This window comes from Anneissia japonica, unplaced genomic scaffold (genome assembly GCF_011630105.1).
Source record: "Anneissia japonica isolate Jap-2015-1 unplaced genomic scaffold, ASM1163010v1 scaffold6997_len847652_cov182, whole genome shotgun sequence".
In the NCBI taxonomy this organism is placed as follows: domain Eukaryota; kingdom Metazoa; phylum Echinodermata; class Crinoidea; order Comatulida; family Comatulidae; genus Anneissia; species Anneissia japonica.
In genome coordinates, this window is record NW_022730884.1 from 97,540 (window position 1) to 113,448 (window position 15,909).

Below are 15,909 nucleotides of genomic sequence, written 5' to 3' on the forward strand. Positions count from 1 at the left end.
AACTTCATGCACAGTGTATGTACTGTACTATCTCGAAAAGAAGCCTATGCTATTTTGAAAAGAAGCCCACAGACTTTTTTTCGAGATGGGCTTCTTCTTGAGGCTAATTTTGCAAACTAAATAGGGGGGGCTTCAATTCGAGATGGGCTTCATCTTGAGATAAAGCCCACTGGGCTTCAATTCGAGGTTTTACTGTATTGTCCCATCATAACTACTGCATATTACATTGGATATACAGTCGACTCCACCTAAGTCGAATCTAATGGGACTGGCATAAAAAGATAGAGTTATACAGATTTCGAATTTTGTTGGTTAATTATGAAGTGAAATTTAGGTACGCATTCCAATGTTTTAATTAGTGGATAATATTCTTGCTTTTAATCCTTAAAAACCATTTGGAATCAACCTGAAATAAAGACGGAACTCGACAAAGCAAGTTCCTACTGGTTACTCTTTTTAGTAGACGTCTAATTCAAATTCGTTAGATTCGTCAATGTTAATTGCAAATGCACCTCAAGATGCTATTCAAAACAGGTTGCTAATTTTATTACGGAGGAAATTTGTAGAGGGTAAAATCTAATTTGTTAGGTTTATTTAGATTTGACTCTAAAATAATACCATGAGGGTTTCTTATTTGTTTTTTGCTTTGTTTTATAAATTTGTTTAACAAAACATTCTTGATTACACCGAGCTTGTTTACTGTCACACACTATGAAACTTTGGGCAATCAGCCAAAGCACATGTCTAGAAATGAACGCAAACACAATAGAAAAATCGCATCAATTTTATAGGTAATAATTAAATTTGCTGAGCAGTACAGCAAAACAACAGGTACTGTACGTATTATTAAATAATGTGTTGAATTTACCTAGGCTAGTCTAGGCTTAGTCAAAAGAATCCAGAGCTTTGATAAATTAATTAAATAGCTAGGCCCAGACTACAACAATCTTGTTCAAAATGGGTTCAATACAAGTTCTATGAACTGAACTGGACGGCAAACTGAACATTGGAGGGATGTCTGTATTGTGTCTGTATTGTGAGAATAGACTGCAACTTACGACATACGATCGTGTGAGCCAAGTTCCGCATCGCGCTGTCTGAGATGTTAGTTTTGACTTGGCTAACTTGTTGCCGTACAACAGGGATTGAACTTTGTATTTTCCCAAGCTGCGTATTTTCCCACGTGCACTACAAAATTTGGAACTTCGACTTGTGAGGTTGAAATTACTTTAAAATCGGCCCATCCGGACCGGAAAATTCCGTCGATATAGCCGTAATTCGACTTATAAAATTCGAATTAAACAAACAATTTACACAGTAATACATAGGAAAGAATTGGGACTTTTTCAAAAATTTGACTGACGCGAATTTTCGACTTTCGCGGACTCAACTGTATATGTATAAAATAAAGAGTCAGATGGTATCAGATATATGCCACAAAATTTATTTTCAGAGTTAGCGAGTACTTTCGACTATAAGTCTTTATCAAGCTATGTATATATATATGTATATGTATATATATACATATATATATATATATATATCTGCGCCATTACAAAACAGTATAGTTATACTGTAAGTAATTATTTGGTAAAATAAAATAGGCTACAAATTACAAAAATTACAAATTACAGTTGGGTAATTCAACCATATGTTTGTCTTAACTTGTATGCTAAGTTTTTCATGACAATGTAAAATCCTTTATTTACAGAATTTCAAAAGATCGCTATGGCAACAGCAATTGGATTTGCTATCATGGGCTTCATTGGCTTCTTTGTTAAACTTATCCATATTCCAATAAACAACATCATTGTGTAAGTTATATACCTTTTTTTACTTGAAAAAAAGTTCTTCCATTTTCAGTTTAGCTTTTTGCAAAGACGGGGCATAAAATAACAAATTACGACCAAAAAAACGGAGGTCGTCTTAAACGCACGACATACAAATTTTAAGATTTTTAAAATCATGTTTGTCTTCTGTGTGGATCATCAGTAACACACAATTTACTACTGCAATGAAGTTATTAAATGTTAGTTTTAATTATTTAAATATAATTTTAAATACTGTACAATCAATAAGATTTGATGAACAATTTTTCTGTTTTTATCAGGACCATAAAAAGCAGGAAAAAGTAGGAATTCTGACCATGAAATGGGGTGGTGTTATACGCCGGACATACAAAAATCGTCCTGCAATTATCTCAAACTTGGGGGCATCTTATACGTGGGGTCGTCTTATACACGGTATATAATACACTTGACGCTCAATGAAGTTATTGGATTATAATTATATTATGGTTTCCTTTTCATGTCATATCAAAATTGATGCTTCTTGTACAATAGATATTATGTACCTGTACTATTATCGTTACTCGTTATTTCATAGGTTAATTTTATTTTCTCTTCTGCAGTGGTGCTTGATACACCTGGATAAATTCGCAACCGACTACTACTGTAACAACATTTAATGCAAGGAATACACACAACGTTGAGTCACTCCATTACCAAATCAGCTTCTTTGAAAATGGAACGGTTTCTACAATATGAACCCAGTCATCCTGTTAGTTGTAGTTCAGATGAAATCTGTTTCTGATATAGATTTCACTGTGAATTGTACATAACAATACTAATGTTTTGTTTCATTTTTCATTAAAAAGTACTAGTAATCTCAAAGGCCAATATAGCAAAATCTCATTCATATAATTTCACTACCATAAACCATAAATTTGTGCATATGAGGCATGTTGTGGCAAAATGGCTAAGTTGTAGCAAAAATTGAAATTCAAGTTATTGGTGTTTTCAGATACCTGAGTATGTGATCTTTAAAATGAGGGGTCATTCATTGAAATTGGACATTTCAAGCCTAAGTTATTGGAAAGCGAAAGTACAGCACTCTTAAGAGTCAAGATAAACATGATTTTGAGTAATTGCCTTCCAAAGTTATTTGTGCATACATTGTTTAATAGAATTAACTATCTAAATAACATTAAATAAACGATTTGTTGACCACTTCCAGAACTAATACTTTGGGAAAATAAACCGTTGATCTAGAGTGAAAAAACAAATATGGATTTTTAGGCAATTTTTTGAGCTCCCATATTTTATAGCTCATTTACTCAATACTGGCCTGTGTGACAACTTAACCATTTCGCCACGACATGCCTCATATGTTTAATTACTCTTTGATAGCAGTACAGGTAGTAATGTTTATGTGCATTTAGGCATGTCTTATTAATAGTCATTTTTTCTGTTGTATGCTTGATGATACTCTATTTGATCAAGTCATTCATTGATTCTGACAAAAATGTGTTAAGTGCTGTCCATACTATCAAATTTTCTTTGACAAAAACTGTTGTATGCCCATATATAGTCATACTTTATTTAGGCATGTCATATGCAGTTTGATAGTCTAGACAAGGCTTTAACATGTGCCCAGCTTAAGCAAAGTAAAATATTTTGAGTGTTAATAAAGGATAAAAGACCCAAGTTGTTGTGGTGTCAAAATATTGTTACAAGTAAACTCCATGAGCCCAAAAAAAAAAAAATTTCTGTTGCCCAAACTCAATCGAAGCTTCTTTTTTTAAAAATCCAAGTTCCCAAGGCTCCAATTAAAAAAACTTACAGCAATTTTATCTCTGTCTATTTACATAACATAATATAGTACCTGGAATGAGTGATGTTGGCAAGAACCCTAATACTCAAATATCCATGCTTTTTTGGCCTCATCACATTTTAGTGTTTTTCTTTTTTTTTTATTAATGCTTGAAACTTTGAAATTTGAGGGTTAATGCAATTCACACTAAACTAAATTTTTATATAAATACAGCATTTATTATTATTAATACTTTGTGATACAAAAAAAATGCATACATAATACAATCAAGGCTAGATTCTAGTATTACTTGATCAGTAATGATACTAAAAACATAAATACCAGTCAACCTGAGACTATGCTAATCCAAATGGTAGATACAATAGCAAACAAATTGTGCCCCTGTATTCTGAACGAGTACATAAAATTGCAGTCATGAAAACTCTAAGCTTCGTCAACTTTAAAACCCTAAATAAAATGTTTAATGTTTCAGTGGCATATTTAGAGGTATTAACATGGAGGAAGGCTGGTAGAGGAGCATGATCAAAATATGAGGGGTCTAACTTGAAAGTGATGTTATTGGTTGGTTACTTTTTGACTAAATTTTCTTTTTCGCAGACACTGCCTGTGTGTGTATAAATTGCCATACTGTGTCTTGATTTAAAATCGTTATTTAACAAGTGCAATTTTTTAACAGTGAATTTCAGTGGCGAGAACCATTTTTTAGGGGCCCATTGATATGCCTCTGTATTGTTCCCAGACTGAAATTACACAGATACAGTGAGGGTTAAGGTGGCAATTTTACGCTTTGGATAAACATTCAACCTACTGTTAGACTACCAACAATGTATTTCATTAATATTGTGGTCTAAAAGCACTATTTTTACTATCTTAAAATAATATGCTAAAATATCTTGGTCAGTAAGGCATTTCACAGGAACCACTAGGTGATCCCTTGATTTGGACGCTTGCCAATTTTTTTGCGTTATCACTTCAAAAACTACAGTAAAGTCATCTTTATCCCCATTGTCCATAACAATGGCTGGTCAGTTTCAACAGTCACAATCCTTTGATCATCAGCGTATGTATTAGATGTGCTGATCAAACTGCCAAATTCTAGTTTCTGATTAGTCAGGTTCCACTTCAGACCAGTTGTAGTAACATTCAGACAGGGTTGGCCCACAGGGACTAAACCACACCAATCAGCCTCAAATCCAGTGTTTGCTTCAATTATGTACTTACCCTGTAAAGACAGTGTAACTAAAATTAATGAATCTTCAGAAGCATTAAACCTCCTTCATTCGATTACAAAAAAGATACTTCTTTTATGTCAGGTTATCTATATCAATAAAATTATTATTGTTATACTGTAATACAAAGATGCAATTATACAATGCTTCTTGAGATAACAACACATTAATGGACAACATTAATTGCAGGATATTATTAGTTATACAAAAAGTAGATCCTGTACCCTATAAACAATGTTTCCCCCCCCCCCCCCACATTTTTAATTGTCTAAATCTTTATTAATAATAAAACCTATTGCCCGATAAACTTTCCAATTGTTTTTGAAATAACTGACTCACCCATGATAGCGAAATTAAAAGGATTCTAAGAGTACCTACCGGAGTAAGAAGCAAGGCAAGAGATTCCTCTCCAATGAGGTATACTTGTGCTGAGCTGAGTTTTGCTGCTTTGTAGAGCGTATTCACACTAGCCAAGGTGTGATCTAGGCGGCCTCCAAGCCCACCCAATGCTACTATGTAGTCAACCTGTAGCAAGAAAAAGAGCATTAAAAGCGAGTTGTAGCAACATGTTGAATAACTGTGTATGCTTGAAATCTTCTGATAAGAGTAGCACTTTCACCCCATCAGTCTCATAAAGCCAATACTGTACTGTAATGTTACATTAGCCAAGACTTACTTTACACTTTGTTTTGCAAACCCGCCTCTCCAATATCAATGATTTTGAATAAAAATACAATTTAATTTTTGATGAATTAGCGCACCTACTGCCACGAAAAAATGGAAATTTTAGAAAAAACTGAAGTTTTTCTTTATTTTTATTATGTCTGCCACTGCCTTGAAATCTCCAAATTAAGATATGTACCGTATATTTTTTCCTAAGTACATAAATTTGAAGCATTTAACCATCCCATTACTACACTGTTAATATTCTACAATGAAATTTTATTTTCTTCTCCATCTGGATGTTTCTGGCTAAACTATTTAGTAAACAAAAAAAAAACAACTTTGTTTATATTTTTTTCCGCCAACCTCAGATGATCTTTAAAAATACTGGAATTATAAGTTCGTAAAACAAGGGAAAATATTGCTATACATTTGCTGAACAAAGAATTGCTTGTTCTCTTTCATATGCGATATATGAAGATAATCCATGAAATCCCAGACTTTTTCCCGGTGGAGCCTTTCTAGAGGCAAATATGGTGCTGGGGTGTTAAAGCACTGGGACAATCCCTTCTCGAAAGAATCTCTGGGTACTTCAAAGTGCACACAAGCTAGTTCTGAGAGGAATCTGGTCCACCATAGTAAGTTTCAAATTGCACTGATAACAGTAGTTTGAAGAGAGCAGTGTCTCCACTGTACCAACTCATTCAAGCCTAGCATGAAATGTTCTGAAATCCAAGCATATGCAGACAAATCAGGGTACATTGCTAACTGGCACCCCAATTCGTCTGCAACGCAATCGGCAAAGTTGAACCAGGTTCAACCCACCAGACAACTGGCGGCGACTGTCGCCCATAGGGTGAGCAATTGTATGGAAACCGAGCTTCACCCATTTGACAACAACCAGCAGTAGTTTTGCCATAGCTTGAGGAGGATCAACATTACCTTATTATTATTGCATTCCTGAAGTTGCTGTGATACAAGACGTAAGCATTTGGTGAAATCTGTTTCATTCTGGTCTTCAGTTGTTACAACTTTACATCCCTGAAAGTAATAATGAAATATCAAGTTTCTACATCGTTTAAGAGTTAAATTTTAGAAATACTGGGTTCTCCTACTATATTTGTAATATAATTCTTAATCCTTTGTGAACTACAGGGATAAAATTTTAATTTGTCAAAAGGCTTATAAGAAAAATATCTATCACTATCGCCAGGCCTACTATTAGAAATTATATACAGGTGTCCCTCTAATTAAAGACCACCTCCAATTAAAGACCACTTTTCTGTGGTCTCATATTAACAAATGTCTTTTATCTTTGTTATTCTAATTAGAGACCAAAGCTGCTAAAGACCATGGATACCCAGATCCAAATAGTGGTCTTTAGCCACATCAGAGGAGTTTTGTAAAGTAACAGACAAGACAAGAGACTTGTACTTGAATGGATTCATAAACTTCTGAATAGGCTGACATCCACTAAAGCCAGGGCTTCTAAAAATGTTAATAACAAACAATAATAAACCATTTTGCTAGTCTGTGCCTCCTGAAAAAATATTTCTCACTTAAGTTGTAGTTACATCCCTTTGCTGATGGTCTATTGCCATTTGATTAGTGTCATTTGGTCACTGCTGTTATGGTTTCAAAGCACCCTCACCACTTCAACAGTTACAGGGGGAATGTACTGGAGCTCAATATACTTTTATAGGAATACCAGTGATCACTCTATAAAAATAAACTTACAATATCTCTGCAATGCTGTAGAACATCAGTGGAAATTGAGTCAAAGTCACCAGATACCAAATCTGGAACCAAACTGAAAGAACCAATATTTAACAAAACTTCATCACAAACATTAAATGAAAAAACAGTACTTGAAGTTCATCACTATGTATTGGACAGATTGGTATTGCATATTTTAAAGAAATTTTAAATAATTAAACAAAAATTTTTTTTAACTACAATACAAGGCGGTAATCAACAACTGAGAGGTCTTGGGTATAGCAATATAACAATAAACTAAACAACAGATAAAATCATTAATAATACTGTAATATATAGCATAATTAAGAAACCTAAAATAGTTTATAGTAAAACAAATAAAAGAAATATAGTAAGTACACCATTGTTGATTAATATAAATTCAGTTAAACCTCATTGGAAAGAATTGTTAATAATATTCAATATTAATAAAACATTAAATAAAACAAACAATTAAATAATTCACCATAGTTGGTATATAAAAAAATAATACCAAAAATAAATTGGAAAAATGAAGTAACTTTAAATCAGGGTCCCTTGATAAAAATAAATATTAATGCATGATCACATTCTTTGGAGTTTGTATCCGTTTGAAAATTTATAGCTCTAAATAACTAATTAGTACTGTACTTTGAAGTCAGATGAAGCACAATTGATTGGCTCTCGACTCCAAGGAGCTCATCCACTCTTTGCTCAGCTGCTAATTCTTGCTGCTGAGACATTATTTAAAAAAGAACATTGAATATATTACAGTAGGCCTATTAGGTGAGACTTGTTTTATTCCTTGTTTCGCGTATTTATTTTCTTAAAATATTATTGGAGGAGGGCAGAATAAAAATAAAAATTAAATTTTGTTTTCTTATTTAGCAAATAGTTTTGCCAAAATCATCCAGACAGAGGAAAAAATAAAAATAAAATTTTATTGGTGAATGTAAAATAGGATGGTTAAATGTTTCAATTTTATATACAGAGGAAGAAATATACATATCTTACCTTTAGAGATTTCAAGGCAGTGGAGAGCATATTAAAATAAAGAAAAACTTTTATTTCTTTTCTGAAATTTCAACTTTTTCTTAGGGGCTGGTGCACTAATTAGCCAAAAATTAAATTTTAATTTTATTCTAAAACATCAATGTTTGCAGTCGGCGCATTCACTAAACAAGGTATAAAAAGTCTCACCTTACAGCAATGTTGAGTTTAAACTCAGAACACATACATAATTCTATTTACAGCCTTGATTTAAACTGAAAAAAAATGATACAATAAAAGAAAGTATCTTCTTAATATACATGAAAAAATAAAAAAAATTAAAAAACACTGGGTTTGAGTCAAATGCCAATCAATTATTTACTTTTGAATTTCTGCATCCAGAAAAATTTGATTTGTAGCACCATCAACAGAAGCTCTGAAAACAGCTTTCTTCCAAAGTCTTTTAAGAATATCGACCTTCGTGGGTTGGTTGAGAAAAATTAGAGCATATCTTCCGACTATACAAGAGGATACAGAAAAAAAATGCTTTGTTTGAATCAAATTCCATCATGACCTATGTTAATATTAGGAAGTGGATATACCTAATATGTGAACTCATATGATATATTTACGACATATACATAACATAACATACTTTTAATAAACTTGCCAGTTGTCGGTCACATAAACATATATACACTTCATATGTTAAAGTATAATATATTTACAGAATTGCTTTATTTGTCCATCATAAAATAACAGAAATTCTTCTTAAAGACTGACAAATATAATTAGTAAATGGTAATAATTAAAAATTATATATGTAAGTTAATCAATTGCATTTGCACACATCCAAAAAATATAATATAAAACAGAAGATACATAATAAAACACTGCACAGTACAGACAGTTAAGACCCCTGTATAAAATCTTTTATACAAAAAAAAATAAATTATTATAAACAGTATTAAAAAAGATAAAAAAAAATTCCTTAAAACTGTTTATTATTATTATTATGACTGCCATCATCATAATTTTATTATCATTATTATTATTATTTTGAAATATTATTATTGTTGTTGCACATCATTATTATCGCTGATGATTAACATTAATATCAATGGCATTTGCAACAAAAGCATATCTTGATCTGTTTGTTTTAGTAACTGAACAAATAAAATTAAGTTTTGTAAATAAAATTTACATTTTGCTGATGTTTGATGAAAAAAATATTAATACCAAAAAGCCCCTCAATAAGCCATTACCACACATAAAAAAATTGATAGGCCTTAAAATTAACTACCAACTGGGCTCACATGCGGTTCAGTGCACCCTCCAATTAGAGACCCTCTCTTGACCTTTTCCAAAGACCCAAATAACAATCTTCCACCTGTTAACACAAAAGAAGCCTTCTGATTGGAGACCAACCACGAGACCACTCCAAATTATCACCCAAAGGTGGTATCGAATTGGAGGGCGAACTGTATGCCTAGCTGCTAGCCCCAACCTGTGGTTCAGTACAAAATCGAAGCCTTCCACCACCACTGCATTGCGATCTTAGTTAGGCCTCACACTTACATCCTGCGACTTCTAAACAATTCAGAGGCCTCAATGTCTTTGCTGCATGTATTAGACTGGAACTCATTTTAGGGTAAAAACAGTCTTACTGTGATAGAAATATCACAGTAAGACACATATACACACTTGTCCTACTTGATAATGATATGCATGGTAAAAAATAGCAACATTATGAATTTTATAATATCATAATAACTAAAGGCGTACACGAACATGTGGTTATTCATAACTCAGTCGATATTCAATATAGCGCCATCTATTTCTCGATAGTGTTGATTTGGCGTTTGGAAATGAGGACTATCAAACATACATCGTACTGTTAATTGATTGGTTTATTTTTGGTGCACAACTCACCGTACCACAACACAAACGGAGAATCGTTTGTAAAATAAACAATAGCACGGCAAAGAGTGTGAACGCAAGTGTCTCTTTCGCCACTGCGGTAGTGGCAAGATTACGAAAATGAAACTATCGTGGATCAAACTTCTACATATTTTTTCTGTATGTTTACTCGTTAGGAAATCGGAAGCAGATAGTAAGTATCATTCAAGTTATTGATTGTTTTCCCGATGAGTTTTAATGTATACTGATGAAGGAAGGAGTGATGAAGTAAGCTGCATGCCTCCGGTTTCCGCTCGGCGGCGGAGAGCGATCCACTCAACGGAAAACACCCTTGATCTAGGCTAAGCCTACAAACAACAGGTAACAGGTGGAATTCAAGAAATACCTAAACAAATGTACATTGACATACGGAAGTGTTGATCCCAAGGGTGGCACCTATTCCGCACATTAATGTTTCCTATAAAAAGCTGGTGATGGCATTTTTTTTTTCGCGTTTTTTCTTTTAAGTTTAAGTAGGCCTATTTACTATTTAGGCCCTACTAGACGTCACTACTAGAGGCCTAGCCTAGCTAGAGTTAGGTAGGGGCTAAGGGGGAGGCTAGGCATAGGCTATTTTTATGAACGCTTTCTGGTCAAAACGGCAACATTTTTTAGTTTTTGACCAGAACGGCAATTGACCAAAGCAGCAATAAGTTAAAACCGAAACGGCAATAGGCCTAGGCCTAAGTCAAAACAGCAATAAACCAAAACGGCAACAAATTATAAACATGAAAGTGTACACGATTAAATACGGTAAAATGTTGTAGCATAACACTACCATAACGCTACAAAGTACAAATTCAATAATCAAAGATTTGTGGAACAATATAAACATTTAAATATATATAACTTTAAAATACAGACAAAATGAGGCTAAATTGTTATAGAAGTAAAAAAAACGTGTAAGAACGATGACAACAACAAACAACAACAAAAATAATAATACATACATACATACAAATTCAATAATAAAAAGATTGGGGGAAACAATATAAAAGCAGTAAACATTTAAATAAATAAAACTTTCAAATACAGACAAAATCAGGCTAAACAATTTATGTCATAAAGTAAAAAAATGCGAAATAATAATAATAATAATAATTATAATAAATAAAACTTCAAAATATAGACAAAATGAAGCATCTAAATAATTCTTCATAAATGTGTAATAAATATTAAAAGTGGGAAAGAGAGTCCATGGCAATATTCGATTTGCCTGTTGGGACAATTTCAAAATGATTCAGAAAATTATGCGGCTAGCCTAGGTTTAAGATTTTGCTCCTTTGTCGTTTTGGTTTATGCCTATTGCCGTTTTGGTACTTGTCATTGGTTTTTTGGTTCATTGCCATTTTGGTCATTGCCGTTTTGGTTTATTGCCGTTTTGACCTGCTACCGTATGAACCACTCACTTTTTTAGTGAATGTCTTTATAAGTAATAATTGATTTTCATTTCCCCGTCCATGTGAATTATAGGGCCTACAACATACAATTTATTAATGCCTAAGACTACATCATACCTGTTGAGGCATACTGTAGCCTACAGTTTTAGGCCCCTAGCAAATCCTTCTTGCCTACCTACCTATTTATCAAGTTTAGACCTTACTGGCCTAAGCCCTAGGTAGATAGGAGGCTTAGCCCTAGCCTAGGTTTAAGATGACTGCAAGTGCAATGTTGATTAAAACAATATGGACAGTTAAAATTAAAAAAAGGAAGTGGATAATACGTGACCGTAAACAAATCAGTAAATGATATATTTACGTGGAGTAAATAACACATGCACAGTCATGCTTCTGGTTAAATGTACGTTGAGCTCAACATTCAGCACACGAAATTAGCGTCGGCACACACCGTGGTGCCCAAGCTCATCACAACACTGATTTGCTAAGGCCCTTTTGTTGGCAGGTTGCCATAAGTCTATGGTGTATGCAAATATAAAGTAATTCCCAAAACGTGTATGTTTATTTTTATGTTAAATTACATTAGCTTGGCCAAACAATTTTTGTATGGGAGAAGAGTTTCTACTATTTAAAAACCATTACTGTATTGTACAACACACGATTGAATCAACGGCAAAGCAACACACCTGAGGAATCCCTGAATTGGTTGAATGAATTTTTGTGAACAGTTTAGGACAGGGAGGTTTGACGTTCGTAAATAGGTATTTAATTATAATTTTACCGTTCTTATTGAACGTAATTCAATTTGCTACAGTAGTACAGTAGTTCATTCATTAAATAGATTATTGAATCATTTCGATAATGAGCTATAAGTATGCCTATTTGTATTATAATTTATTATGTATTATCATGACCACAACATACGAGCAAGGCTGTTTACTGTATTCCATGTATTCCATATGGGGCGTGTACAGGCGAGAACAGGAAAGACTTGCAGTACATATGGTTCTTACCGGTATCGTATCCGCGGGTGATCTACCCGCTCGTGCAGAACTCAGCTTTCAAAAAAACCATTAACCTCAGACTTAAAACCCAAGGTTCTTCACCCCATGCTTTAATTAAAAAACGGACATTGGTGTTGGTCCACTGCATGATGTTGGTGTCTCAAAATTAATGAAAGTAATGAAATGATCGAAGAAGCTCAACAATACAGTATATGAACTTCATAAAGCATGCCTATATTGCAAATTCCCAATAAATCGTAGATGTACATTTTGTGTGTAAACAACGAATAAACTTTCATTTGTTTGACAGTTGGTAGTTTAAAAACTGCAAATTACTACCATTTTCAAGCGAATGAGCAATGGCACCACTTTCGCGTATGCATGCGGCGAACGTAATAAGGTAACAATCTGGATTCTAGGCTAGCCCTCCATGTTGAATAATTTATTTTATCGAGCTTTTCAGTTTTGTTTTTGGAAATAAACTGAAAGGAGTAGAGACCACTTGTAAAATGTAAACAAACTTTTACTTCTGGTGCATTCCGAAACAATTAAAGAGCAATGAAAAAAGGATTAAGATAAAAATTGCTGCCTGCTGCTAACGCATGTGCAAATAGGTCAGTTTTGCTCCTGCAAACACTCAGCTTTTGATTATCAGTGGATATCAGCAGGCAGTCCGCGTTTAGCACCCGTTCGGTCTAGAACTGGAAATTGCCGTTTCCGGCTTCATTCAAATTAACTGCCAGATGTTGTTTTTATTATTATTAGTGTTTGAATAAAACATTAAAAATATTTGTTTTTGTTAGTGACCACATTAGTAAATGTGTTTGAATGAAAACATTAAATGTTACAGTTACAGTTTTTACTTTGTGATGACTGACTCTCATACAACAATACAGGCTTACTGTACAGGCCTAGAAGAATATCGTTTTGGTTTTCTTTTTTTAGCTGGAACCCCATTGTTTTGGCGTAGGCCTAGTATTGTAATTGTAAAGTGTGTTGTGTTCATTTAACAAATTATGCAAGTAAAATGAAAAGAACACACACTTCCAGCTCATATCACTTTTTAAAAGTTAACACAATGATTTAATAATTTATAGGCCTATACTATTGTAGGAAATTAAATTACTTTTAATAAAAACAATATTATAATTAAATCAGTGCCGTGGTAAGCTTGGGTACAGTACCGCATCTTGGGCTGATGCTAATTTTGAGTGAACGATTGTAAGTTTATTAAAGTATAACTGCGCATGCGTTATTTATTTCATGTAATATCGTTTACTGATTTGTTTTCGGTTACATAAATATATCTACTTCCAAAAAAAAAGTCCTTGATTGAAATGTACATGAAAGTCCTACAATAGTTTGAAATGGTGTACCGTCCATAGGCCTACAGTACTACTGCTGAAGTCGTTTTGGTTAAACACTGTCAAACGCCGATGGCGTACCTCATGTTGATGTATTGGTCACTTATGCGGGACACTTCTCTTAAATTTCATATAGTGTTTTCATTATTTAAATTAATTAATGTATTTTTAATGTATGTACTGTACGATATGTTTTATCGTCTCCTTGTTTGGAGGTTTTGAATAAATTTTATTTGATTTAACTACTGTAGGGGCTTAGGCCTACAGTACTTTAAAGGAGTGAGAAAGTTTACTGTAAGCCCATCAATTGTTTAATATGCGCAACAGGAGAGAAGGAAGCCAAACAAATCCCAACAAGTGCTCTCCCCTCTGCTGGAAATAAAATTCAAAAATATTAAACGTAAAAGTTTATTAAAAATCTATACTTTTGGTATGGTACAGTAGTATAAAATGATCACAGATAATTAGCCTACTACCAGATTTCTGATTGAATGTGCAAGAGTTTTACTACAGTATTTTCACAGTTCAATTATAAAACACCACAGGGCATAAATTTTACAGAAATTTTAATACTTAAATATAAATTATTCCAATAATGGTGGCAAATCCAGTCAGACATTTAGTTGTCACAAATTCTGTTATGTTTAATATTGTCCCCAAGGTACAGTTTGTACAGTCTTTCACACGTTGGCTGCCACAGGATTTTGCTGAGGGTGCTAGGGACTTCTATACTTGTCAAAATCGGGTAACATTCTAGCACTTGGCAGAGACAATAGCAAATTCTATCACAGTGCCGGCGACGAGTTTACTTGTCCCTTAATATTTTCCCTCCAATTTATTAGACACCATTTTGACTCTAGATAGAATTTCAAAAAAGTAAAAGTAAAAATGGTCTTACAGTCCATGTGTTAAGCAATGCAATAACATTTTAAAATGGCTTGAAAGCTATTCTCTACAGCAGTTCATGTGATAATTAGATTGTAGCACATCTTCATCCTTCTATTACTGAAATGTATACATCCTGGTTATGATTAGAATACAGTAGTACATTGTGCCCGGCAGGCCTACTGTGTGTATACAAATTTCTTGTTGGTGATTATGCATTAGGTATTCTGTAGTTTAGGTAGTGAGGGAGCACTTCTGAACTGTAAGCTGTTAACCACCATCCAATAATTGCCGTTGGAAAAAAAGTAACAAATTCATAGAAATTCAACAAAAAGTAAATCAAGTGTTTTTATTAATCTTTATTAATCAAAGATTCATTGCTAATAAAGTCAAGCAGTGAGTGGTGTCACAAGGATTTAATAGTTAAGGCTCAGCAGTTACAGTTACACAGAGTTACAAATTACAGTGATAATTACTATATTTATTTTAAGTTCATTAAAGTACAAATCAAAAGGAGATGGGCATGATCTTTTAGAGAAAGAGCTTTGAGTAAAACTGGGCAAATCTGGCAAAGAATAGACCAGAATGGAGTTTGAGGAGGCCATCGGCCAGCAGTGGCCTGACAGACTGTCACTTCATAGAATAGGCTTACTTACGTACAACTGATGGCTGAAAAATACTAATTATTAATTAAGAAAAAAAGAAATAAAATGAAAAACACATTTTTTGACTTCTGAGGTAAAAATTATGGATTTCTCTTTGGCTAGAAATTTACTGCCCCTTAAATACTGTACAGTACGTACTGTGACATACAATTGCTCATTTTGTTAATAGCGAGTGAATATTTCATCATTTGCAATTGAATGAACTGTCACTTTTATTTTGCCTTTTATAATGGATATACGGTAGATTAAAAAAAACAAACACCTTTCATACCAGCTTTTCTAGTAGTCTGGAAAATTTTAAAAACTCCATAATGTAGGGCTATTTTATTAAATGACATTTTGGATTTATTATTACTGTAGTTGATGATTGATGGCTAGGATGTTTGTGACTCAAACACACCTGTTCA

General features: G+C 33.4%; 2 protein-coding genes and 1 long non-coding RNA gene across 8 annotated transcripts in view; 2 read left to right on the forward strand and 1 right to left on the reverse strand.

The window, feature by feature from the left end:
- Positions 1-1,657: 1,657 nt before the first annotated feature.
- On the forward strand, positions 1,658-2,702 carry LOC117115161. The gene is made up of 2 exons (XR_004446498.1): positions 1,658-1,814; positions 2,411-2,702. It is a non-coding gene; the product is annotated as an uncharacterized LOC117115161 (long non-coding RNA).
- Positions 2,703-3,214: 512 nt separating this feature from the next.
- On the reverse strand, positions 3,215-10,054 carry LOC117115163 (thiamin pyrophosphokinase 1-like). 5 transcript variants are annotated; one of them, XM_033258866.1, is made up of 7 exons: positions 10,014-10,054; positions 8,611-8,746; positions 8,439-8,503; positions 7,242-7,314; positions 6,447-6,545; positions 5,220-5,366; positions 3,215-4,834 (listed from the first exon to the last, which is right to left on the reverse strand). In XM_033258866.1, exons 3-7 carry the CDS (start codon positions 8,471-8,473, stop codon positions 4,592-4,594), a joined length of 597 nt encoding a protein of 198 aa, XP_033114757.1. In that variant the 5' UTR covers positions 8,474-8,503; positions 8,611-8,746; positions 10,014-10,054; the 3' UTR covers positions 3,215-4,591. The 5 variants fall into 5 exon arrangements, with proteins under 5 accessions (XP_033114757.1, XP_033114755.1, XP_033114756.1 ...); XM_033258864.1 differs by lacking the exon at positions 10,014-10,054 and adding an exon at positions 9,736-9,876; XM_033258865.1 differs by lacking the exon at positions 10,014-10,054 and adding an exon at positions 9,545-9,707.
- Positions 10,055-10,138: 84 nt separating this feature from the next.
- LOC117115162 (neurexin-4-like) overlaps positions 10,139-15,909 on the forward strand; it is a 49,333-nt gene continuing 43,562 nt past the window's right edge. For both annotated transcript variants that reach the window (XM_033258861.1, XM_033258860.1), the window contains exon 1: positions 10,139-10,341. In XM_033258861.1, coding sequence (XP_033114752.1) covers positions 10,269-10,341 — 73 coding nt within the window. In that variant the 5' untranslated portion in view covers positions 10,139-10,268. The remainder of the gene's footprint in view (positions 10,342-15,909) is intronic.

Coding starts and splice junctions, on each gene's coding strand:
- LOC117115163 (XM_033258862.1), bottom strand. CDS start 9,873: ATGAGTTCCAGTCTAATACATGCAGCAAAGACATTGAGGCCTCTGAAT. Junction 8,747..9,806: donor TTGTTTAGAAGTCGCAGGAT/GTAAGTGTGAGG, acceptor CCTCTTGTATAG/TCGGAAGATATGCTCTAATT. Junction 4,835..5,219: donor TTGCCTTGCTTCTTACTCCG/GTAGGTACTCTT, acceptor CTGTCTTTACAG/GGTAAGTACATAATTGAAGC.